Genomic DNA, 26,363 nt, shown 5'->3' on the forward strand with positions numbered 1-26,363 from the left:
AAGGGATAGGACTTTCACGCCATCTTTTCTCCAGAACTAGGTTTTAACTACAAGAAATAGGAAAAAAAAAGTGCAAGTGTAGGTGGTTTTAATGTGAACTGCAATTTCTCTATGCTGTGCATTCAGCATGTACTAATTTGTGCTGGTTTGGTTTTTTTAATATATGGCTTCTCTCAGTCATGCAGCAGCAATTTCCAATGTGCCATGAAGTTTAGGAACATAAGAGGCAAACAATAAATGAGACTTTTAAAAAAAGCATTTGTTTTCTGCCTTATTGAGACACTGTGCAATGCATTCATTTTGAAAAATATTAAAAGGAAAACAGCCAGAATTTGTAAAAGTTCTGGCATTTAAAACCTATAGTATTTTTAAAAGGTGTTGGAAACTGAATTTGCACCCTTTGAAGGGATTCTAAAATTCAGCTATTAAACCTTTATTACAGATTTTATTTCAGTCCTCACAACTGTTAAGACTAGATGTTTTTGAAGGCTTTAAATACTGTCTGTGATTTAAGGACATGCTAATCCTGCAGAAGATTGGAGTGTTGCAGAGGTCTGTATTTGCAGTGGCAGTACTGAGCTCATGAAATGGCTGACTGGCAGACCAGTATTAATAGTTACATTTGGCAGGTGTAATTTTATTTCCCATTTTTGTCTTTGGTATTGCTGGTTGGAAGATTAAAGGGCAATTTTAAACACATTTTGAATAGTTTCTGCTAAAAAAACCCCTGAGCATATAAAAACTATACAATCGTAAAATTACTGTGGCATCCTTAAGCAGGCCTGTCATCTTCCAGGAAACCTTAATAGTCAGAGGAAAGAAGCTTCTTAGCAATGAAGGCTGGAAGTGAGTTTCTTTGGATAAGAGGCCTTGTCTCACATTGTGAAGAACAGCCTACCTAGGTTTAAGCATGTCTTCAAAGTAGACACTTGCAGAAAAGGGTGGCTGCTGGCCATTTTGGTTTCAAACAAAGGGTGAAGAATAAATTTCACAGATTTTTCTCCCCTTGTTTCGCCTGCTGCATTTAAGTGGATTTTTATGGGACAAACAGTGTTATAGGCAATTATATTCTTTTATAGGCTGTTTTGAAGTACTTGTCAGCAGGATCTATGCTTTTATTTTGTATTGGGGGCATCAGTGTATTTTCTTCTTGGAAAGTTGGATCATCTCTTCAACTGTAGTTACTTCCTCGGTGTCACTTTTTGATGGTAGATTTACATACTCTGTCTAAAGAGAAAGAAAAGTCTGTAACATGCAGTAGGCTAGAGAGTCACTCTGTCGATAATCAGACAACGCTAGATACACCAGTACCAAAGGTACCTCTTCTTGCTCTTTCATTACTTAAAGAGATGCTTGCAAAGCGGAAGAAAGTGGTTTTAAGGACAGTTAGGGATTGTTTTACCTTTAATGTGTACAATCAGTACTAGCTAGCTGTCAGCAGAAGGACAAAGAATAGAATTTTATCTAAATGCTGGACAACCTTAACTGAGACAATAGAAGGAATTTATTCAGTGGGTATTGCCTGAGTTTTTGATATGTAAGCATTAGCTAGACTTCTAGAGAAAATACTTTGGTTGCTATTACACATTTTAACATCGGTTAACCTGGAGTTCTAGGAGAGTGGATGTTGCTAGGTAAGATCATAGTACTGATACAGCACTCAGAGCTGAAAGTATTGAAGGGAGATAGGTATGATTTTAAAAAAAAAGGGGGATAGTACTGGGGGGAAAAGTTAAAAAAAGGAAAGATAAGCTGCTGGTATATGACAATATCAAACCAGGATGTCTTCGTGGGAAATTTTTTTCTAGGAAATCTGAGGGATTGATTAAGCACTGCAGGGCTTCAGGGTCATGGTGTTTTGTGCTACTTGGCTACTCTGGGGAAAATGCACAGAGTGTCTTTCAAATCCTTGGAATGAATTTGATCTGGGAAAAGAGGAAAACTTAAGTGTTAGACTTCTGAGTGAGGGTGAAAAAAGTATCTGGGGAGAGTGACTGAAATGTCATCAGGCTTTGGTAGTAAGATGAGTAAAATAAAATGGATTAGATGAATGCAAGGTGTCTGATGCACTGAGTGATTTGGTTGGTAGGATCTTACAATAAATAAGAAAATTGGTAGTTTTTTAACATGAGCATTTTAAGAATACAAATGCAAACTCAGTGCAGAAAATTAGGATTTTGTAAATAGAGATATTTCAGTGATCTAGGGAAAAGTATAGTGAAACATAAGAAAAAAAAATGTGAAAGGTCATTGACTAAGTCAGGGCAAAACAAAGAAATGCAAGCTTTAAAGAGGCGTGATTAGCAAGTTATAGGTTTCAAAATAAATCATAAATCCATTAGCACTAAATGTCAGGGAGAGAGTGTTCTGGTGTTCAGTAGAGGAGAGATCTTGAAAATACCGGTTTTGTACTTTATTTTCTGCTTTGAAGAATTGCAGCATTCAATCAGTGTTAAAAAGATACCTGAGTTTGGAGGGAAGAAGTATAATAAAATTAGACTTTAAGACTAGATCAAAATGAGCAAAGAGGAGTCCAGAAGCTGTTTAAACATGTCATAATCGTATGAATTACCTTCACAGTGCCTGTTGACAGGTATGAGGCAACCTGAGGGCTTCACTTGAACTCTGGCAACTGCTGCTGTTAAATTGTTGCCTGCATGGAAGAGCCTATGCCAGCATTTAGAAACCACATCGACAAAGGCCTTTGGGCTGTAATGGAGTGATTTGATTAAGTCTGGTAGTATATGCACAGAAATTTGGAAGCCCCTCAAGTTTAGGAAAAGCAAGCAATCTGGAGAGTCTGCAATTTTTGAAAGACTGCTTGCTACTGTACTAGCTCTTATTATTTAATAAGATGGACTGTGGATGGCTTATGCTCTAGAAGCCTGGTATGAAGTGAGATACCAGGTATTAATGACTTAATGTGTATGAGGAAACCTATCCATGTCACATTCCTACCTACTTTCTGTGAAAGTCAAAGGTGGTAGCACCAAAGACAAATTAAATAGGACAATGTGCTGGTATATAGTTACCAAAACGAGAGAGTTTTAGTAGTCAGAGCTTTGAGGATTCTTTGTAAACAGTTGAAGGAAAATTTCTGTGCCACTTTTGAAAGCCTCATTGGAAAGCATGGTGTTGCCACTGAATTGTTGTAGGCAGTAAATGACTAGCCTGATTTATTGACTTTGCTTTAGCCAGCTGATACAAAGCATTCCCTCACAATGCAATCACCATACAACCACTGCTTAAATGGACAATTTGAGAAGCATCAATGGTTTGAAGCCTGGTTGTCATGACGTGTAGAAAGACAGGAAGAGTTACTTGCTGTTAACAGTGTGCAAGTGTGTAAGATAACTGTAAACAGGAAAGGAATAAGGATAAAAAGTAATGGATTTTAAGTGCAGTAAAACAGGCTATTAAAAAGCTTTTTAAAAGTGAGGATAGTTAAAAATATAGAATAGGGTACATAGGGATGCTACAGTATATTGGTCAAATACAGTTTGTACAAAGCACTGAAATTGCTAATCCTATGCTGGTGTAAGAGGAAGACTAGTTAAGCTGTTGAGTCTTCCCAGCCCTGTTGATTTTCATTATTCAGTGTGACAGGATTTTTACATGGGGTTGGTCAGGCTTATAAAATACATATTCACATTGTATTATGTATTATGTGATTGATATTTGAAAATGCTAATGGAAAATGTTTTCTTGGGTTATTTTCAAAGTATGAACAGCAACCTCGTAGAGCTTGTATGCACAGAAATTACTGTTCTCCATAAAAGTGAAAACTCTGGTCTTAAAATACGGCTGCAAATACCTACAGGATAATCATTTGTCTCAGCAGTGGCATAGAGCATTTCAGGTTTCAAAGCAGCGTACCTTGCATGACAGGCACTGGTCTTCATTGGACCAAATGTAACACTTATTTTATATGTCAGTTCTAGTCTTTGGCCTATTGTGGATTAGAGTTAACAAATTTGACTGAATTGAAAAGAAACCATACCTGGATATCTTCATTGGTTAATGCATTAAATTTGTCTCTCGGTTGTGGTATAGGAGGAAGTATGTTCTTGAAACTGCACCTTTGGATAGAAAATGGCGTTGTGGAGAAATTTAAAATACTGGTAATATAACTTACACAAACATTGTGTTTTACAATTTAAGGACATTCTTTACTTTCAAGATTGAATAGCTACTGCTCTACAAATTAAGTGAAAAGAAAAATATTTTGAGTGGGTTAACTGGTGGGTAACTTTTAGTATACTTATCACTTGGGAAACTAAAATTTATTTTGTGATGAGAGTCACAGTAAATACTTTATTAATCAATGACTGAATAAATCACATGACATAACTGTCTTTAACCACTGAGTGAGAAGTTTTATCAAAAAAACAATATGTTAATTTGTCTGGATTCCCTCTTGTCTGGTACTGTATGCAGCCAGTGGCTTCAAAGCAACCTGGATATTAAATGCTTAAAAGTAAGAACACAATAGCTTTTGTAGGATCTGGTGGAATCCAGGATCCACTTAGTAACTTCAATATCCTTTCCCCATTTTTCACTTGTAGTGATTTTGTGTGCCGAAGGGCCATCCACAACAATACTGGCGATAATACATTTTGACATTGATAATCGGATTATTTAAGTTTGCAGGTAGGAAAGTAGGAGATTGAAGGAATGTGTTTCATAGAGATAATACTCTATCAATAGTATCTACAGAAAAAAAGGTTGATTTACCTTTTGAAAAGACAATACAGGAGCACTGTCACTGATATTGTTCCAAGTGCTATTAGAAATAAAATCACGAAAGTAAAGTAATCTTTCCCTTGACCTGAAACATCCAAGAGAGAGAAATATCTCAGCATACCAAAAATCTGCTGAGGAGACTGTCAGTAATGAATGCAAGTTTCACAATTTATTCTTAATTATTCAAAGGACTTCAACTTGACTTTCTTACAGAACTTTGACAAAAATTCAGGTTGACTTGGTGCATTTTAAACCATTTCAAATATTTAAAATTTAGAGAAATTAAAAAATAATCCAGAAAAGAAGAAAAATAAACAGAGTTATAGAACAAATAACTGAGCAAAATTAGTGGAAAGGGTAAAAAGAGAGAAGCAGAAGAAAGGGGATGATATTCATGGTAAAAACTTAAAAGAACTCAGAGGCATCCTCATCACTTCAGACAAGAGTGGGTCTATTTTCATCTGTTCCTGTAACCCTGGCATCTGAATAACTGCTGCTTTCACAATCCCAGCTAACCAAAGGTTCTGCTGCCAGAGTACTCTTCCTCATTAATGATTTCCACCCAGTTCCTTCCATGTAAGGGTAAGAATTAAGATTTTATTCATTCCTTTGACTGTGAGGGAGAAAGGGAAGCAAACACGGTAATACTGAAAAAAAATAGTATTTCATAATCTTACCAAACTCAATGGGTTCACTCCATTCCCCCCACTTTGAGCTTACGAGACATTTTGTTCCACGTGCTCTGATTTTCAGAATGTATCGTTTTTTCTCATTGTAATTTTGGAATTCGTATCTATCATTCCTTACCTAAAAGCAAAGTAATCAGATTAACAAAAATTAAAATTAATTTTAAAAAATTAATTTTAATATGATTAAAAATCATATTAACAAAATATTAACAAAATTTGGGGTTTGATTTCATTATACAGTTTCTAGAAAAAAAATAATTTGTATGATTTTTTAGGTATGTACTAGTTAAATGTTTATCCTGCCATCAAAACTCTCTTTTTTGAAGGTTAAAACTAGATTTTTGAAGTTTATTGGGTATTTAAGTTATTTTATTATGCTTTAAGGACACTTTTCTTTCCTGTTCTTGTTTATGGATCCTAAAAAAAATCAGAAAGACACAAAGCAGAAACTGCAGAAGTACCCTGTAAACTCCCCTTGCAGCCTTCATGGGGATAAAACATGCAAATGTTCCCTGCATGGTGTCTGTTTTTGCTAAAGAGACCTAATGTTTTTAAGACAGTACAACAACAGATATGTATTATCTGGCCTCATGATACTTTATACAAAGTCTAGAATCTGTCAAGCCTTTCCAAGGGTCAGAGGACCACTCATTTGTCAGGGAAAGACTGACAGTATGTATTAACTTCCACAGGTTTTGAAGATTGTTGTACTCACTTTGTCTAGCTGTCCTTAGACACAGATGCAAACCCTATAGTTCTAGAAGTAAGTGTATTTTTTGTAATAGTATTTATATGCTTAAGTGAGCAAAACCACAAATTTGTATATGGCAAGAATACTTACAAGCTTTTTCTCTTCTTTGGGGTCATCCTGCAAAACAAAGACAAATCTTCATTTTTATTATTTTCTTATCAAATAATAAAATATTCCTTTCTGGTTCTCTTTTTCTTGCCTTTAAAGAACATAAGTAATTTTAAACTGAAAAACTGGATAGTCTTCTCCAGTAATGTCCCAGAATAACAGCATTTTATTCAGAATGTTGGCTTCCTACATTTCCTTTTAGAAAAGGAAGGAAACATGAATTAGTTATCATTGGATGTGAGAAGCTGTATTTGCCACTAAGGGCATATTTAGACTGTACATTCTCATCCAGCAGAAGTATATCCAAATTACGCAAGCAATCACACCATCCTACACACACAGCAGGTCTGGAAGCTGTGATTTCACAGGAGTTTGATAACATGGGGCAGAAAAATTATGTGAATAGCAAATTTACCCTCCTTCCAGTCAAAGTCTATGTTATCCATGCTCAAGGGCTTTTCCCCAACTACTGTGAAGAGGTACTTACACATCCTATACAATCAAAATTTAATTAACTAGAATCAAACTTTTACCTGGATCAAAGAACCTGAAAATTTGGGGAAAAAAAAGATAAGGTTCAAAAATGAGTGAACAGTTTCAACAGCAGTGATTTTTAGCAATGATCTCAGAAAACATTGAAAGGCTGAGGTCCTGGAAACAACTGTCACATGAAATATCAGGAGGATAGCTAACACTATGGAAAAGTCAGAAAGGTGTAACTGGAAGGAATGTCTCATTACAGAATACACACCCACTGTGTGTCTTGAATTATAATGCAGACTAGTATTTCCCCATCATTCATTGTCAGCTGAGCTCTTTCAGCTTAGGACATGATGGAAGTCAATCAGCCTGTGCTGTGAGTAGGCAGTGTAAATGAGTTACTTAAGCTTTAATTTAGTGACATTTACATCTATCAGCCCCTCCTGAAAGGTGTGAGTTTTATCTGCCATCTCCATGTAGATACCTCTGATACCTTCAGTAACTCTAGCACCTCAAGGGGAATGAGCCCTAGAAGTGCATTGTCTCTCAGGGGATATTTGTGCTCCTTTGCAGACACCTACATTAAGGTGTCTCTGCAAGATGAATTTCACATCCAAATGTAGAAATCTACACTGAACCCCATCCTTTCTGACTGTGGCACAGGAAAGAAGAGGTAACATGTATTTCTTTCAAATAAATTTTTTGATAATATTGCTTTAATCATATGTTGTGGCCTATATCTTTATGTAAAAAATTCTATGTATTTCACACAAGATCTTCCTGTCAAATTATACCTACCAAGCTGGAAAGCTATGTGTACTGCAATTACTCCTTGAAACAGCTACAGCCTGCAAGCTGTAGGCCTTGTTTTGAATCAACAAATAAGATTTAATGGTGTATTGCTTTATTTCAGTTGTTTATTTATGTATATTTATGTATTTTATTTCAGTTGTATATTTATGTTTAACTCTTAGCTGATCTTTCCTGCAATGGTCTTGTTCCTGAGAATTGCCACCGCTGTAAGCTTATGAGCTGCAGCTGGGAAGTGGGATAGGTGGGAGCACTAATTTACCCCAACTCAGGTGTCATCCATGTGTGGAAATCACATACTGGTAAAACAGGTATCCCAGCAATGAGGAGGAAGAGTGCTATTTCTTGCCTCCTTGTCAAACTCCTGGACTCAAAAAAAGCTTCCTGGTCTTTGTCCTTAGAGATGTTAAAATCAGGTCCTTTAGACACTGAGATTTGTGGAGAAGGATTTGACACCTCAGCCTCTCTGCTCTGTCGTATGTGGTGGAAACCAGACATACCCTAGCCTGGAGAAAAGCAGACTCAGGGGAGACCTTCTCTCTCTACAACTACTTGTGGCAGAGTGGGAATAGGTCTCTTATCCCTGGTAACAAACATTAGGAGGAGAAGAAACAGCCTCAAATTGCACCAGGGGAGGTTTAGTTTGGATATGAGGAAATAATTCTTCACTGAAAGGATGGTCAGGCATTGGAGCAGGCTGCCTAGGGAAGCAGATGAGTCACCATCCCTGGAAGTGTTCAAAAGGCAGATGGATATGGCACTTAGTGATATAGTGTAGTGGTGATTATGGTGGTGCTATGTTAGCAACTGATGATCTTGAAGGTCTTTTCCAACATTAATAATTATTTTATGAACCAGGGTGAGCATGAGGAGCTCAGGACCTGGGCACAGGCTGGAGGCTGCCACCAAGCCAGTGCCCTTGTTGCAGGTCACACAGTCGTTCCTCCTGTGACATGTGCTTATGCAGGACAGCATCACAGGTATTCTCAAGTCTTTCTCAAGCATTCTCAAGACAGAGATCCCTCATAATATTTCCCTGCTCTCCTCTGCTTTTCTACTTCACATCTCTGAGAAGTCTGAAAAAAGATCATGAGAGATGGGATGTGAGACTAGCAGAGCTGGAGCAGGAGGACACCACAGGTCATGAGAGAGAAGTTAATTAATAAAGGAATCAGAAGTTTGCATATTATAGATACATGTGTGTACGTACAGTGGCACAGACAAAGAAATTTTTACCTTATTTTGTATGTTAATTTCATACTGAAAACACTTTACTTTTTCCACGTGACTTGTAAGGGGTGGATGCCAGGTAATTATGCAACCCGCTGGATCTCCAGTACAATGGGCAGTGACATTTAATGGAGCAGTGAGTATTTCTGGGGGGAAAAAAAAAAGGAATAACTAATGTAGGCATGGTCAGTAATCCGCTACAACTCATGCCTTCATAGCAAAATACATGTCAAGGTGAGGCAACCGATGTACAGCTGTGTGCCACTGATTCTAGCAAAAGTTATTTGATAAACGGCAGCAAAATACCATACCAAAACTTGGGAATATATCACTGCAGTTGCTGAAAATCTGAAGTAACTGAAGTTCGTGTGAAAAATAATATGAAGGATTTTGTGTAATTCAGTAGTGCAATCACAGTGTCACTTTTCTTCTACGTCTGTTTTCCAATTTCATATTGACAGTGCAAGTCTCCGTAGAAAGAAGGATGGAAGTTTTTGTACCTGTAGTATTTTTCATGCAGAAGAGCAAGGCATTGGAATTTGAGTGCCTATAGACTGAGTGTGACCTAAGTGTCTAACCACTACAGTCAGTGAAGACCTCTCCAGTAGTGCCCTGATGGCTGCAAAGCTCTTTGGCACACCATGGAGCAGATGTGCTTGTCTAGATAGCTCTGAGCTTCACAGCCCCATCAGCTACAGTCAGGAGTCACTTGTATTGCATTTCAGACCACGCAGGACGCTCAGAAGGACCCTGGTATCTCATGGGTCCCAGGCCACATCTGCAAGCCTCGGGGATGCCTCAAGTATCTGAGTGTGTCTCAAATGGCACTAGAGGCTTGTTTTTAGGCAACTAAATCCCACCCCAGATCTTTATTGGAGCTTAAACACCTAGTTTGCACATATTGATCTGACACAGCCTTAATTTGCAAGTTGAACCCTCACGCTGGTTTTAGGACATGTAGCTCTTGTGGGTCCCAGGGAGGTGTGGGATTAAGGGATGGCAAAAATAAACCCCTCAGAAAGGTAGCCTTGAAAGTCTAACCATTGTGTTTCATTAATTGGAATCCATGGATATGTTCACACCACTTCTCTGAGCAGTTGTTTCAGGCTGCCTCTACCTTTGCTTGTTTTAGTTAATTTTTGGAACTATATTCTGTCAGCTGTAGGGAGCAAAGTCTGTCCTGCAGTGCAGGATCCTGCAATGGCCTACAGACTTTGTTTTAATCTTATTTCCAGAGAAAAATTCACCACTTCCTTATTTTATAAAACAGTAATAAAATAAAAATGTTCAATTACTTACCAATTTTATACAGTTCAATGTACTCATCATAGAACTGGATCAGGGAGTCTTTGCTAGACCCATTAACCAGGAAGTAAGCTTTTTCAATCTCTATCCTCACATTTTGGAATCTACATCCCATGTTTCTGCCGTTTTCATCTTTAATGTAAAGCTCACATTCCATCTGCCCATCATCTCTGTATAAAGCAAGGTATTTTCATTAAACACGGGTAGTGTGATGTCTTGAGTGAGAATTCAGGCTCCCCTGACTCAAGCAGACCTACTTACCTTGAGTTCTGCCAGTAGAGAAAATACTGTGTATCTGCTGGAGCACCCCTTCCTGCCTGCCAAGTGCAGTTCATGAGGTGAATGTTATAAATCACACAGGAGAAATTTTCAATGGCTGACTCATTCGTGCCTGCAAACAGAAGAATATCTGTGATGAGGAAAAATCCTATGACTCCTCCAATCTGGAGGATCATGGCACATGCTTAGGTATGTTAGATGCCTGCAAGTCCAGTTAGTTATTACTTGGGTCAGGAGTGAAAACTAAGAGAATTATCACTCCATTTTAACTGCCTCTTAACTGTAAAACTTGTCAATAAGCAAAGCATTCACACAGAGAAAGGAAGGCACATTGCCTTTTACCATCGTGTTGCTACAGAAAGAAGTATTTCTCCTTTTGCAATTAATGCTCAGGAATCTGCTCCTGAAAGTCTTTACAGAGAGGACTAAAAAAGCTGAGACTTTTAAAAGCAAATTTGGACTTCTTCCTGCTCTCCAATCAAGCAACTTCCTTGTTAGATCTTTCCACCCTCACGTGTGTGACAATGACTTGTTCTGTTCCTTTTCTGGAGTACATTGAAGTGGGAATGTTTCTTTGGAAGTTTGCTTGTGGTCAGGCTGTGTGAGCATGCTCAGCCTCCTTCTCTCTTCTCCTTCAACCAGTTTTCTGCTTCTTTCTGTGGTATGCCTCAAATTCAGTGAAAGGGTGGAGGCTTCCTCTGCTACTGACTCCAACCTCCTCCAGTGCCCATTGTCTAGGGCACCCTTGTGGAAGCACGGGGGAATCCTCTGAGGAGCCCGAACGCTTTGGAAGGTAGGACCAGCGGGGGAGGAACACCAAAAGCAACAAATTTTGTGTGTCCTGCCTTGTATTTTGAGGGTCACCATTGGTGTTTCGTCTGCCAAGTCTACGGGAAGAGATGAGCAGGGAGTGTTTTCTCTGTTTAGACATGAGCAAGCTGCTAATCTCATCTGAGATACCCTGCGTACACGCAGCTTCAGGAACGCTGTTGACAAGGGAATTTTAGTGGAGAACTTTGAGCTGAACAAATTCACCAACAGCCCAGCAAGAAAGCGTTTAATAAACAAATAAGCACTAATATCTTAATTTGTAACAGCCAGAACAGTTATTTGAATCTACCCTTAAACCCCTGTAAGTTATTGGCCTTTTGGAGCCTTAGTATAAAAGAGAATAACGCAATTATGGATACACTTCTGGTAATGCATCTCTTGAGGAATGGTTGAGACATTCATTACAGAGCAAATAATTTTAACAGATCTGCAAAAAAAAAAATTAATAGAAAATATAGCAGTTACCTACTGTGTAAGGAACTGTTTTCTAAGACAATTAAAAGATTTAAAAGATTGCAAATGGAGAAAACCTTAGCCAGACATTACCTCCAGGGAGAAAGGTGCATTTTTTTGAGATGTTTGTGTTTGGCACTTCAATGATAAAGAATACCCCTTTGTGCAGAGGCATGTACAGTTCCTTTGGAAACCTGCATAGTGGACTATTCACCTGAAAAAGAACATGTGGATGTTTTATTTCTCTGCTTTTCCTCTTTTGGTGTTAGATGATGCTGGCTGTGGAAGCGCAACTCAGGAACTCAACTCCATGTATATGATATATGTTTTAGGCTCAAGAGCTAACTCCCTCCTTTAGCACTCCAGGGTGATGTAGAAAGGAACTGAGGGATCAATAATATAACAACACAAAAAGCTTTGCATCTCAGGAGTTGGATATTACAGTAGTGTGCGACTATTATAGAAGGCTAATAATGCTCCAGTGGCATAACAGAAGATGATTAATGAATAAGGGAGCCACAAAGAAATTTAATCATAGGATTAAGCAAAATAGAAATCCTCATCTGACCTGCCCAGCAGTCAGAAAGGTGTCTATGGCATTATACTTATAATATTCAATAAAGATGTGATGGACTTCATAATATGAATTTCTAGTTAACACATCTGCTTTCCTGGGCTAAATAAGCCACCTCTCTTTCTGTCAAGCTTCCTATTTTTCTCCTTGGATAATGTGGGTTTATAACATAACCTGTGCTACAAGCATGATCCAGTCCATTGGGAAACAAGTGAAGAATTTGAGATAATGAAAAGCCATGGCAGTGTTTGCAGAATTAATTTTTTATCTGAAGGGTCTCTCGCTCTGTCTCTCTAAATTTGCTAGAAGTCTCACTTAGTCTTAGAGCCCCTTTTTTCAGCAGCTAGATCCCTGCTCATGATTCAATGTAGTCACAGTCCAGGCTATCACTTCCTTTCCACTTTGATGCCAGAACTTCAGGTCTGTCGTATGCATGGGATGCTCCTCGCAGTAAATGCATCCTGGCATTGCTGATGGCTTTCCACAGCCCCTGACATATCAAGCTGTGGACTGTAAAAAACCACACCTCAGATATTATCTGCAACTGTTTCAAAGTAAGTGAAATTGATAAAAGGTAAAGAAAAAGGTGCAATTATTTATCGCAATGAATAGCAAGTTTACCTCTTTCTCTATGCTTTCCATGTCCCAGCTCATGATGGTACATTTATACATAGAAAAATTCTTGCTGCTCTCCCAGGACAGTTCCATTTTTCTCCAGTCCACATTCACATTTGTAATAGGTGATTTTTGTGCTTCTGCTGGAAGTGATACAGCGTAAGTTCTGTAAGGATATGCTATTCCTTTTTGAATGCAGAGGATAGTATCTGTCAGGCTCAAGATGATAATTGCCAGTTTAATTGCAAATATCTCTGATAAATAAAGAATTAAACCTTATTTCTTGGGTTATATTTGCAAAAACATACTTACACTCTATACACTGGATGTCAGCGTGCAAGGGATGAAAGAGCATCACACACCACCAAATCATGCAAATGAGTCCAAAACTATCAAACATATTTTCTTCTCTGGAAAGAAATAATGAAACCTTCAGAAAAAAAAAAAAAGAAAGGAGAAAAGAGAAAGGAGAAAAGAAAAAAGAGAAAAGAAAGAAAAGAAAAGAAGAGAAGAGAAGAGAAAATAGAAAATGATGATAAAGAGCATTTCTTTTTTTTTTTTTTTTATGGGAAGAGTCAAAGATGCTGTCTAATCCACCCCTAGAAAATATTCATTCGACAAAGATCAAAACTCTTTTGTGAACATAACACTGGTTTTGTATATGTTATTTATCAATGTCAGTACTTGCTTCTATCATCTTCTTTTCTTTGCTTTTCTGATCCCAGATGAGATGGAACAGCTTTCCATTTAGAAAAGTACCTTATGAGCAGGAATTCTGATGGGCCTTTACAAAGGCAATGGATAGCCCTGGATTCAGCTGCTTTTGCAGTGTCCTGAATGTCCTGAATATCCTGAATAGTAACATTTGTCATAAACTTGATGATGCTTCTGTCAGTTCCTGATAAATCTGAATGAATTTTTCGTATATATATATATGTTCTCTCACTTTTCACCTCTTTTCATGGAAAATTGAATATAGTAAAGAGTACCATTTTTTAGGTGTAGTTTACTATATCCCATTATTAAATAAGATACTTTTTTCTACACTTTCTTTGTTACTAGTTTTTTTGTGTTCAGAAATTGTTGAATCTTACTGTGGACATTATTAAACTTGGAGAATGTCTGCTTTGTAATCAAAAAATTATGTTAGCCCATAGAACTATGCCCACAATAATTTTATTCTAATATAAATATAGTGGTATACAACTGAACTTGGACTTTAAAATCTGCTTGAGAGGCTAAGAAAAAATGCTGAACCTGCTTAGAGCTATTTTAGAGAATGTGACTCTCAAGTCTTCATGTACAGTTCATTTGAACAAAGATTTACATAATTGCAAACTGGATGCACTTTCATTCTTGGTATTTCTGCTCCTCTGGACCTACAACTTTCTTTCTGGAAGTTATCTGCATTTTCTGGAGCCTACTTCTGTCTTGTGTGTTTTTCAGTCCAATTTCCTGAAAAGAGATAGTGTATGTCAATGACCCTTTTCAATGAGGAATACTGCAAAAGACAACATATTTTTCAGTGTTTCTTTTCCATCTTGACTTGCCTCCTTTATGTCTTGAAAATGAAACAGACCTTAAGACATGTAGAAGTATCTGCAAGTAAGTATTTACAAAAGCATAAGTTGTTTAAGTTCTAATTGTAGTCAATGGACATATGGTTGAATTCCATTCCCTGTTTCTTGAACACATAAATAATTTTTCACTGCTTTTTTTAAAGCCTTTGACTATTGCTATATAGAAGTTTTTTTAACCTTTTTAGTATCTTCCTATTTTTTTATGCATTTCATTTTCTGTTTCCCTCTGATGAGTTTCTTTGATGTGGAAGTATTTTTCCAGAAGGCATTTTTTTAAGCAGCAACCAAACCTTAAATATGGTCACTTTTCTTTTGCCTATTTTTTTTATTTTCTTATCTCACAATGTGTGATTATTGTCTCTGGCGATGCAGAGTATAGGCTATGTGAAGGTAGTTACACCTCCCTTTCCAGGCTGTGTGAGCATAGGAGAGGGTTGGCACTGCTGCCTGGTCCAACAAGGTAGTTCATGGCTGTGCTTTCATGTGTTGTGATTTGTAGCTTAAGAAACACTTGGTTCTGGCTAGGCTGGAGTTAACTTTCCCCAGGGCAGCCCATACAGTGCTGTGCTTTGTATAAGTAGCTAGAATGGTCTTGATAACACACCAGTATTTTGGCTGTTGCTGAGCAGTGCTGGCACAGCATCAGGGTTGTCTCTCCAACCCCATCCCACTCACTCTGCAAAGGCCAGTAGAATGGGGGTGGACAAGAGGCTGGGAGGGAACATGGCCAGGACAGATGATCCCAACTGACCAAAGGGATATTCCATATCATATGGCATCATGCTCAGCAATAAAACCTGGGAGAAAGAAGGATTGGAGTGGAAGGAGGCATTCGTTATTCATGCATTTGTCTTCCAAAACAACTTCTTTGTGTACTGAGGCCCTTTGTCCCAGGGAGTAGCTGAATATTTTCTGCTGATGGGAAGTAGAGAATAAACAAGAGGAGGAGTGAGAGAGAAGTTTGGTGGGCAGCTGGTGGTCAGCCTAGCTCAAAGCATCACCGTATTTTTCCCTGTTTGATATCACAAATGTTTCTCCACTTTTCAAACTACATAACTTCCACTGTTCTTAGAGGTTTACATCTATCCAGAACAGCTACTTCAAATTTTTGTGTCAGAAACTGAGGAGTCAGATGTTACAGATCACTGTAGGTAATTTAAACTACTAAGGAAGTGTGAATATCTGCAAAAGGTGATTCCACATTCTTTCATATGGAGGCGTGAGCAAAGCTAGTCAAACACTGTCATCAGTTCTTGTCAAACACTTCTCATCTTATGTACCATTTTCTTTTCTCAGAGGAGGTTAAAACTTTAGGGAAGATTTCTCCATTGACAGCATTTTTTTTTTCTGTTGGGTTTTTTTACATGCAGAAGAAACTCTGGTTAATTTTTTGTTTGTTTTAGCATTGCCTAGTAGTGAAACTTCCTAATAGCAATTTTCTTGATTACAGGTATTACTAAGGATAATTCTAAGACTGTAAGGTAAATTCTTACAAATTAAGGAAAAATAGAAACATAGTAATATTTCATTACTCATCCACCCTTCTCTATTAACTTTTATGGTAATTTCAGAGTGCTGATTTCAGACTTACTCCACTTGTGGTGAAAGCAAAAACTCATCCAGACGTTCCAAGGAAGTTGTCTTGGATTCTTGAATATTTCCAGGAGGCACGTCACATTTCCTGGAAATTAGCTTGATAGTACATATCCGTCGTGGTTTCCAGGATTCAAGCCAGGCCAGAACATTACGTTGAGGTTGCAACAGAGATAGACTCTTCACTGTAACCTGGTTCTTCTCTGTTTATCTTTCGCAACATCAGTATTTGTAAATCATCATACTACAGTAAGGATGTGGCCATGACTACTGGGAACTGATACTGAAGAATCTTAAGTACAAATGGTATGGAGGACTGGCTGTGAAATGCTGTGTGAGAGATTGGTCTCAATAGTTATTTGCACTTTCCCATGCTCTCAGGGACCTCCACACTAATGCCCATGGGAAACTCAGGACCCATTGTCCTTCTAGTCTGCCCCTTAAGCATATTTTTCTCCGCTTTGGCCCATCTGTTCAGTCACTCAACCTTTCCTCCTTCCTTTCCTCACCTTGCATTCTTTTTTAAGTTTTCCTGTTCTCAGTCAACTGTCTGCTCATCTTTTCTTTATTTTCTTGGCTTCATTCTTCCTGTCGTCTCTCTCTCTGCTCTTATGACTCCTGTGCTTTCAGAATCTCCCTCTCTCCTACACATGACAACAGCCCCATACTGCAAGTACTCTTCATGCTTTCTCATGGAAACCCTCATCAGGGCACTGCCACAGGAATCTTCTGTAGCCCTGTCTGCTCAGAGGAGTGTTTGCTGACACCATTGTCTCCACACTCTGGACATTTCATTGGACTTGCAGTGGGAATAGCAGGGCCTGTAAGCATTCACTTTCCTTATAAGAAATGATAATTTCCATTGATCACAGCACTAAAGGAGTTTGCTTCCCAAAGGATTTGTGTTTCACATTTGATCTACTTTTAAAACAAATCACTCAGGATAGGATTAGTTTGTTTAGTTGATTTGTGCCTATGTTCTCTCTATCACTCTACCTGAATGCACCAACACATAGCCAGGTCCTCTAGCTTTTCCCTGCCTGCAGGCAGGATAAGAGATACAGGAGTTGTGGTGAGCCCTAAGCCATTTACATGACCAGTCCATACCTTCTGCACAATAACCAAGCAAGTGGCTCCAGCACCATATCTGTAGGAACTTTCTACCTCCAGACTGGTCTTCTGCAGACAGGTGTGGTAAAATTCTCTCTGCTCTGAATAGACCTCAGTATTGAAGGTGCTGGAAGGAACACATACTTATTTCAAACTGATTACATGAAGGATCAGACTAGAAGAAACATATATATTCTTGTGTAAGCAGAATTTCCTCATATTTCATTAAAATAGGACGTAAAATAGAATCTGTTAGGATGAAACCCCACAAACTGTATGCTTTTTACTGCTTTGCTTCTTTCCTTTTTCTCCCCTGGCCAGCCTCACAAGCATGTGTCTACCCTTCTACATAGTGAAGGGCCCCAGAGGAGACTCAAACACCTGATTTCTATACTAAACTCTTAGCTCACTGTCTAGCTCTTTCCCAGAGAGAGGTTTGCTATAAACCTAATTCATCCACCTAATCAATGTGTCAGATGGAAAATACAGTCACATAGTCTATAGCACAGAAAGCATCCACTAAATACTGACTTAGCATTATCAGTTCTAACTCTCTTAGTCTGTACAGTTTATTGTCTTTGCTCTTAGGCTGTTAGTGCAGAATGCTACTAGAAAATGTTACCTGAGACAGTGACTAATTTGCTTGAGTGGCTCTGGGAGAATTACTACTGCCCATAACACACTTTCAGAAATAAAACTTTGGATTTTACTCATCGGGTGATGTGATGATAAACTAATACTTAACACATTGCAGACATATGGAGAGTACCATATGCTTGCTAAGCCTACCAAAATGCATGGAACTAGGATAAAAACCTTACAATGCATGCCAAGCCATGAAATATTACTATCAAATTCCTGCTTAAATATGACTTGTTCAGTTTCTAGATTGTACAAAACTGGAAGAAGTGGGTAATATACCACTATTTTTCTTCTGAGGGACCTGGACAAGCTGGAGAAATGGGATGACAAGAATATAATAAAATTCAGCAGAGGAAAGTGCTGAGTCTTGCACTTAGGGAGGAACAACCCCTGGCACCAGGAGAGCCTGAGGATAACCTGCTGGAAAGCAGCTTTTGCAGAGACAGCAAAAGCTGACCATGAGCCAACACTGTGCTGTTGCAGAAGTGAAGACCAAAGGCACCCTGAGCTGCATGAGACAGTGTTGCCAGCAGGTCAAGGGAGATGTTCCTGGAGTGCCTGGTATTGATCTGGGATCCCCAGTAGAAGAAAGATACAGAGCTACTGGAGAGAGTCCAGCAAAGAACCTCAAAGATGATTAAGGGCTCTGACATATGGGAAGAGGCTGAGAAATCTGAGACTGTTCAGTCTGTAGAGATGAAGGCTCAGGGGTATGTTATCCATGTATACAAATACCCAACTGTGGGGAATGAGAAAGATGGAGCCAGACTCTGCTCAGTCATGCCAAGTGACTGGACAAGAGGCAATGGGCAAAAACATAAATAACGGAAATTTGATTTAAACAGAAGAAAGCACTTTTTACTGTGAGAGTAGTCAAGCACTTGAACAAGTTTTCCAGGGAAGTTATGGAGTCTCCAGTATTGGAGATACTGACTGAACAAAGCCCTGAGCAACTTGCTGTAGCTGACCCTTCTCTGAGCAAGGGTTGGGACAATCTCCAGAAGTGCCTTCCAGCCTCAACCATCCCAAGGTTCTGTGATTAATTTTTTTCCCCAGGAAATATAAATCCACATATTTCTAGTTAGATTAATTTATAGAAGGGGTACAGAAAATAGCATTTCTTTCAGTTATTGAAAAAAAGATGTGAGAAAAAAATGTCAAATAATGCAACAGACATCATAAACATTTCATAGTCTTCCTTGAATCTTGAAGAAATCTTCAGAAATTTTTTATATACACATTTATATTTTTAATCAAATAGGCTAAAGCATCCCCCAAATTTTCCTTAGACTTTCTTAAGCAGAAAGGAAGCTTATCCATATTTTTTACTTGGGATAATATGATTGTACCTGACTTAGCCCTCAGCAAACATCTGCACAAAATCTTCTGTGGCACAAGAAAACCAATAGACAAAATAAAGAGACATACCTCCTTTTGAAAAAACTCTCCTCATTTATCTTGTTTGATTTTGGTTCACAGCAACAAGGACGCTTAAACCTGTAGTTGTAGTCACATGCAGGAATCAGTAAGTGTTTTGCTCTGCCAATTAATTTTTTTTTACTGCATGGCAGTATTAAATAACAAATGCTGCAACTTAGAAAGTGACGCAGTTTGTCATTTCCCTTACTGCTTTTGAGCTTCCCTAAATTTCCTGATTTGCAGATGTTAACGATTTCACACATACTGATCGTGCAACAAACTTCCTTCCTGTTATGTCAGATGTACTAAGCATTGATAATCACAATATGTAAACTCATTTATACAGAAATACATAAATGCTCAATGGAATCATAGTATATGAATATGCTCATAGAAATACCACTTCTACAAATAAACATATTTTCGTAAGTAATATCTTCTGTAAACAACAGCAGTGTTGTGTGACTAGTCTGTGTTTAAAGTGTTTATAACATGGTCACTTATTTCTGTCAGGACCTTACTGCCCATATATGTTGATTCTGGCCCCTGCACCAGCCCGGGTTCTCCTTTGAGGAAGATCGATCCTTAGCATGTATATACTAATAGCAAAGAAAGTTCTGTCTTGCTTATTTGTAGGCAAAGAAATGGTAAGGAAAATGCCAGATCCAAATTGCTGAACTTTCTCACTACTTGATTATGGGTTATTTTTATTTGGTTCATCTTAGGCTACAATATCATGAGTTAGGTCCAAAAGAGTCTGACTACAGAAATTAAAAGAAAATATCCAAAGCATTTACTGAATAATGTAATGTCAAGTTTGCCAAAGAATTCACAGTCATATAAATATGAGAGTCTAAACCACATTTTTTTGCTTTAACTTCCAGCAAATTTAGATGTGGCTTTGGGTCATGCTGAGAGTTAGCCACTTCCCTATTTGTTTTACATGAGATTTGATATCCAGTTATGTAATCTTCATGCAATAGATTCTTTTTACTTCCTGCTGTTCTCAGATGCTCAGATACTCTCAGATGCAAGAGTGATTTGAGTTAACCCTTCTACTCCCAACACAGGCACAATAACAGGAAGGTGAAGAATTCCCTAGGCTTTTTAGGGGTGAGGCAAGGTCCTTAATAGTCTGTTACAGAAAGAACTATTCTTAACCCTGCTATCCTTGAACCAAAACTGTAGAGGGTATTTGGGTTTTTTTTGCTGGTGTATGTGTTCAGATCCACTGATAGCAAACTACTTCACAGACTTTTCAAATTTTAAATGTCTTTGCTTTTCAGTCCACACTGCTCAGACTTGCTCACGTTTACCCAGTGATTCCCATCCGAAGGGCATGTTAATATTATTTTCTATTTTTCTATTTGAGGTTATGGATGAAAAAAACTAGATAAGTGAAATGAGTAGCACTTTAGGCAGACCACACATGAGGCAGGGCTGAGCTGCAAAATTTTGTCTCTAAAATCACATCGACTCAGTTCTTGCCACCTATTCAGTACCTCAGGAACAGGACAGGCATGTTTCAAATCTTCTACTCATTAAAGGATTTAATTTACTTATTTTGTGTAGCCTAAAAAGAACACGGTACATGTGTAGTCACACTTCAGTGTGGTCTGAAATGCCCTGTTCATCAATGCTCTACTTGGGTACCACCTCAGTGACTGCCACTACCTTCAGTAATTTTCTAAAGTACCATCCTTCTGTGACACATATATTTGTGATGTAAATGTGTCTGTATGACTGAAAGGATTTGCATGCTGTTGTGGTGGTATGTTTGGTGAAGTTCTAGGTAACATGAGGGTAATATTAAAGTATCATCTGACTAATACCTTCAGCCTGCCCAAACAGTGGCTGAGTTAGTACTAACTGATCCATTTCTAAGCCATGTGAGGAGCAGCTGAGGGAGCCGAAGTTGTTTAACCTGGAGTAGAGGAAGCTTAGAGGAGATCTTATTGCTCTCTACAACTACTTGAAAGGAGGTTATAGCAAGGTGGGGGTCAGCCTCTTCTTCCTAGTCAACTACAGGACAGAGGACATAGCCTCAAGCTGCACCAGGGAAGGTTCAGGTTGGACAAGAGGAAGAATTTCTTCAACTGCAAGGTTTGTCAAGTATTGGAATGGGCTACCCAGGGAAGTGATGAAATCACTATCCCTGAAAGTGTTCAAGAAATGACTGTATGTGGTACTTACTGCCATGGTTTACTTGACAAGGTGGTGTTCGGCCAAGGGTTGGACTAAGTGATCTTGGAGGTCTTCTTCGACCTTAATCATTCTGTGATTCTCTGATTTTGAACTCTAGCCTGTCTTAATTCATCAGGGCTCTGTGTGCACCGATACCCACTCTTTCCTTCTCAGCATTTGGCTGCCCGTTCTCTCCCTCATGGGGTGATGTGAATGGGCCCCGGTCAGGGAGAGCACAGCCCTGCTGGGCTCATGGCTGCCCTCAGGTCCTGGCTCTGACCCTCCTGGGTACCAGCTTCCTTTGGGACATATGAAGTCTTTTGTGTTCTCCTTTAATAGGTCTCAACTTCTTCTGGTAAGAGGCATTTCAGGAGGATGTGAACTGGGGCAGTCTACGGCCTGGTACTTATGATGAACGAGCAATTATTTTGGTTTTGTTTAATATGCTGTTCTGTGTTTTATTCTAGTTCAGTATTGTCAATATGAGTGGTTGAAACTCACACTAGAATAGTTTTTTGGGGACAGAGACCTCTCCAGTTCTCCAACACAGCCCCTTTGAACACCAGAGGTCTTGGTCCACCAGCATAGAGTGGTCTGCTGGGATCTCTTGCAGGTGGTGCTCCATGCTACTGATGTAGATGTTGCTAGCCAATTCATGAATAGCTTGTCATGAGTGAAAGACACAACTTTTGCTCTACATGGTCTGAAAAATCTGTTAATAATAATGTCTCAGTTTAGCATTAACATTTGCAACATTTGGAGAAGTCTGAGAAAAACACCAGGGTAACAAAATCTTCAGAAATGTTACCAACCTTTCATAAGAAAGCAGTAGATGGAAGAATTGTGTGCACATCCTTCAGGAAGTTGCCAAATGTTGTGTAAAGCTGTTTTATAAGAAACAAGGGCTGCTGTAAAGCACAGAGTTCTAGGAAATGTACATAATTTTTCAAAACAGTGGGGGGTTTTATATTTATATAAAATATTTTTTGAATTATTTGTAAAATAATTTTTAAATATATTTTTTTAAGTTTTTCCTCTTCCAGACAATGTAAATTCAAGTGAGCAAATGGTTTCAAGGTTTCTTTTGACTATTCCTTCAGCTTGTCTGTGTTTGTCTGGATTGCAGCCCTCATCCTGAGCAAATCAGCTGGTCACTCCAATTCAGTGTTATGTGCAAACACGATGGCAATCCATCACCTCCTCCAAGTCACTGATAAAGGCATTAAACTGGATAGGCCCCAGGATAGACCCCTGTGTTAACCCACTTTTTACAGGCATATACCCTTGATGAAATCATACTGACTATTCCCAGAGACCATCTACTTAATGTGACAGATATATGCTCCAGGAGGACTCAAGCCATGACTTTTCCAGGTTTATAGGCGTGCAGTTCTCTGGATTGAACTTTTGGCCTTTTTTTTGGATGTGGGTGTAGCACCTTTCCAAAATCAGTTAAGTATGTTATCCTTCCCAGGAGAAAACAGGAAACAAATGAGGAGTTTGTTTAGGTTCTATTTAACAAGTTCATTATGCCATCTCCTGAGTGTTTCAATACTGTCTTTATTGTACTTTACTATTCCCTTCCTTACAGAGAGCCAGTGAATGGTCGTTCATAGCTCATGGCTAGGTTTTTGTGGACTGGAGTCAAACTATGCCACACTCTGGCAATTTTGCCTGTGAGGAAAGACATTGAGAAAGGTTATATAAACTAGTGCAGTGTATTACAAACCCACCACTCTTTTAGCAAGTTATTGTGAGCATTTCAAGTCTGACCATTGCTGCATACTGAGAAAGACAAAGCTGGTTTACAAGTGTTTCCAGCAGGAATTCAGCCTCTTTAAGAAATTTGCCTTGTTGTTCTGATCTGCTGCAAAAAGCTTCTCAGGCAAGTCTTTGACCGAAAGGTAATCATTAACTGTGTCAAAGGCACTAGGTGTGCCAAGAGCTGTTTGTGTTCAGCTAGAGTGTAAGCTGGAGAGAGTGCAGTCCTGGCTGCGCTGGTAACTGGAAGGCTCCCCAGCACTGGAATATGTCCAGAAACAACTGTTCCCAGCATTAGTTTGGCCAGGATTTGCTAGTAATGTCCTGAACAACTCCTGGATATAGTCCAGAGGTTAGCTCAGGCCAGGGCTAATTTCTAAAGGTAGTTTGTAAGTGGCCGCCTTATTTAGAGGTTTAATAAAATGTATCTAGACTCTTACATGGCAATTGGCTTCTGTGCAAGAAAGTAGTCCTGGGAGTGTTTAGTCTAATAATCAAATGTCTAGTATCATTATAAAAGCAGTCTAAAAATCAAATAGCAAGGTTCAAATGTATAGTATGAAAATCTAAGCCTTTGATTCTCAAAGCATTTATATATCAAAGCATAAAAATGATTGTCAGTGATTTCTCACCCAGTTATGAAAATGATGAGTCAGACAGGTTTCAGCGTTATTCAACACCAAAAGCAGAATGACACCCCCTTCTCCATTCACCGATAGCTTTGCAAATAGGACATTGTTCGAGTTGTTTTACCCCATTCCAGTAAAAGCATCCTGGTCCCGATCCTCAAAATCTGAATTTCAGAGACTAAAAGAAGCAATAAGATATATGTTGTTAAAACTAGTGAGGCTACTCAGAGGATAAAGTTCTTTTTCTTGTGAATGAAAGTGCTCAAAGGTTAATTCATTTAAGGAGGCGAATTGCTGAACATTTTCCCTTTGCACCTTAAGACATCCTTAGAAGTCATGGTGAGCTTCCATCATTACCTCCTCAGGTAGGAACAAGTAAATAGTTCACTGAGCAACCATCCAAACTGGGGAGTCAGACAATAAAGACTCTTTTGGTATGGCTCCAGATCAAGGTTGAGCCTTGTATGGAATTAGACTTTAACTGAAATTGGACGTTTTGTCTATGCTCTACTATTACCTGCTCAGATTCTGAGTTCTTTGCTGGGATATGCTTCTTTCTCCAATAAAGAAACCCAGAAATCAAATATACCTGTAAAATAGAGTTTATTGCTGAGCTTCTGATCTCTCTCAAGGGTATCAGGAGATACCCCAGGAAGTGAAAATATCTGCTTCTTGTCTTCCATGCTGACCTTGTGGTCTCTATTGACTACTTAGCTCTTACAAGGGCTTATGTTGCCTGCTCATCGCTACACTTCATAGGGGATGTAGAAATTAGATTTTCAACAGGTGCCAATAGTATGTTATTCCAACACAAATGTTACCTAATATTCTTTGCTTCTACAAAAGCAGTGATATGGACCCAGAGCATCACATGTGAAGGCACTATTGTGATAAAGACATGGTTATGCCTTCTCCAGTATCTTCCTGCACAATTAAATCAAATGTTGAATTTTGTGTCCCGTTCATAATACAAACAGATTAAATACTAGGCGGTTTTATCTCTTTAAAAAGAAAAATCTTCTTGATCCTTAGGAAAGTAAGTGTGAGGGAGGCTCTGTACAAAATAAGAAGGCATTTCTCTAGAAGTTGAAGCCCTTTCAAAAGAAGGAAAACAGGAAAGCATGTGAATTCTGACAGAATAAATACAAAAGCACAGTAAGTAAGGCCAAGAAAGTTTTTTTATGGAACAAAAGGAATAAAAGAAATCTAATAATAAATCATTTCCCCTATAAGGAAGTTTGTCAGAAACTGTCCAGTTGTATTTCAAATATATTGAAGGATGGAGATTTTACAGCCTCTTCAGACACTTATTCCAAAGCCCATCCAACTCTCACCTGTAAATCATTCTTTTTCCTTATATCAAATTCAACTTTCTCTTGCTGCAACTTTTGACTGCTCCCCCTCATCCTCACACTGTGCAACTCCCAGACAAGCCTGTTATGTCTTCTCTACACACAGTGAAAGACAGTGTTAGACCCCTTAGCTTCTCTTCTCCAGGCTGAAAAATCCTTGTTCCTTCAGACACCCATAATCACCCTGGTGCCCTACTGCTGAACTTACACAGCTTGTCACTGTCATTCAAGTTCTAGAGGGGTGAAATCTAGTGCTAAACACTATGCATTGATCCTTGAGAAGCATCACTCGTCACCAGTTACTGCATTCAACAACAGCATGGGCTGTTTTCACAACTTGTCCTGACCCTGTGTCTCTGAATACCTCATGTTTGGCCCAAAAGTAAAGCTCTCAAGTTGAACAAAAGAAAACAGAGATTAACTGAGTCATGCACTCAATATTAAAATAATAAGGTAGTAAAAAGCAAGTGAACAGTAAGAACATAAAGAGCTAAGTACCTACAGAAGCAGGTGGCTGATCTCTTAATTTGTAACACACTTAAACTCTAGGAATAGTTAGGGTTTTAGACATATTCCTGTCCCTTGAGAATCCCATTGATTGCAGGCCACTACTCAGTGTCTCAGCTTGTGTTTGCATTTTTCCAGTTGCCCATAATTTAAGAGCTCCCAGGAAACTTCAGGTATGAATTGGGCCATTTTTGACAGTAGAACAATGGCATTCAGGCACCAGAATTTTTTTAAATTGTATTCTTAATAATTTTAATATGAGATAAACCAATTATTTTTCATATTCACAAAATGGAAGATATCCAATAAGGACAACTTACTTAAACAATTAAAGTTAGCCAAAATTAAAAGCAAATACAATGGCATTTAAAAAGGTTGCATGTGAAGTATCATTCTCTCATGGCTGCATCACTGTTTTTTACAAGAAAAAAAAAAAGAAAGTGAAGAAAGCCTATATATATTATTCCAGAATTTCTATAGGAATATACAGTTGTCTAAGAAATGCAATTTTAGACTCTTCTTTTTCTTGGTTATCTTGCTATGTCAGCAACTACTATTATCTCTTCATTTGGAGATGTTGTTGACTGAATTTTGCTCTCCATCAGCTGAAAGGAAAATAAAAACTTCCATCAGTTTTATGCATATGTGTATTTATATATATGATTAGGCTAGCCTGTACAATTCTGAGAGTATTTCAACTGTTGTTGCATATTGCTAT

The 26,363-nt window shown here is 38.4% G+C and overlaps 2 protein-coding genes across 4 annotated transcripts in view; both read right to left on the reverse strand.

The window, feature by feature from the left end:
* Nucleotides 1-16: 16 nt before the first annotated feature.
* Nucleotides 17-19,404, reverse strand: LOC135409969 (granulocyte-macrophage colony-stimulating factor receptor subunit alpha-like). Of its 3 annotated transcripts, XM_064646180.1 has the most exons (11): nucleotides 13,181-13,295; nucleotides 12,875-13,011; nucleotides 11,773-11,893; nucleotides 10,378-10,507; nucleotides 10,111-10,286; nucleotides 8,818-8,957; nucleotides 6,274-6,300; nucleotides 5,421-5,550; nucleotides 4,735-4,828; nucleotides 4,001-4,079; nucleotides 17-1,227 (listed from the first exon to the last, which is right to left on the reverse strand). In XM_064646180.1, exons 1-11 carry the CDS (start codon nucleotides 13,266-13,268, stop codon nucleotides 1,135-1,137), a joined length of 1,215 nt encoding a protein of 404 aa, XP_064502250.1. In that variant the 5' UTR covers nucleotides 13,269-13,295; the 3' UTR covers nucleotides 17-1,134. The 3 variants fall into 3 exon arrangements, with proteins under 3 accessions (XP_064502250.1, XP_064502249.1, XP_064502248.1); XM_064646179.1 differs by adding an exon at nucleotides 19,222-19,404 and having other exon boundaries at nucleotides 17-4,828; nucleotides 13,181-13,278; XM_064646178.1 differs by adding an exon at nucleotides 19,222-19,404 and having other exon boundaries at nucleotides 17-4,828; nucleotides 13,181-13,298.
* Nucleotides 19,405-24,925: 5,521 nt separating this feature from the next.
* LOC135409971 (granulocyte-macrophage colony-stimulating factor receptor subunit alpha-like) overlaps nucleotides 24,926-26,363 on the reverse strand; it is a 31,214-nt gene continuing 29,776 nt past the window's right edge. Inside the window, exon 14 of the mRNA XM_064646183.1 lies at nucleotides 24,926-26,250. Coding sequence (XP_064502253.1) covers nucleotides 26,176-26,250 — 75 coding nt within the window. The 3' untranslated portion in view covers nucleotides 24,926-26,175. The remainder of the gene's footprint in view (nucleotides 26,251-26,363) is intronic.

The sequence above is a fragment of the Pseudopipra pipra genome, chromosome 2 (genome assembly GCF_036250125.1).
Source record: "Pseudopipra pipra isolate bDixPip1 chromosome 2, bDixPip1.hap1, whole genome shotgun sequence".
Taxonomy (NCBI): domain Eukaryota; kingdom Metazoa; phylum Chordata; class Aves; order Passeriformes; family Pipridae; genus Pseudopipra; species Pseudopipra pipra.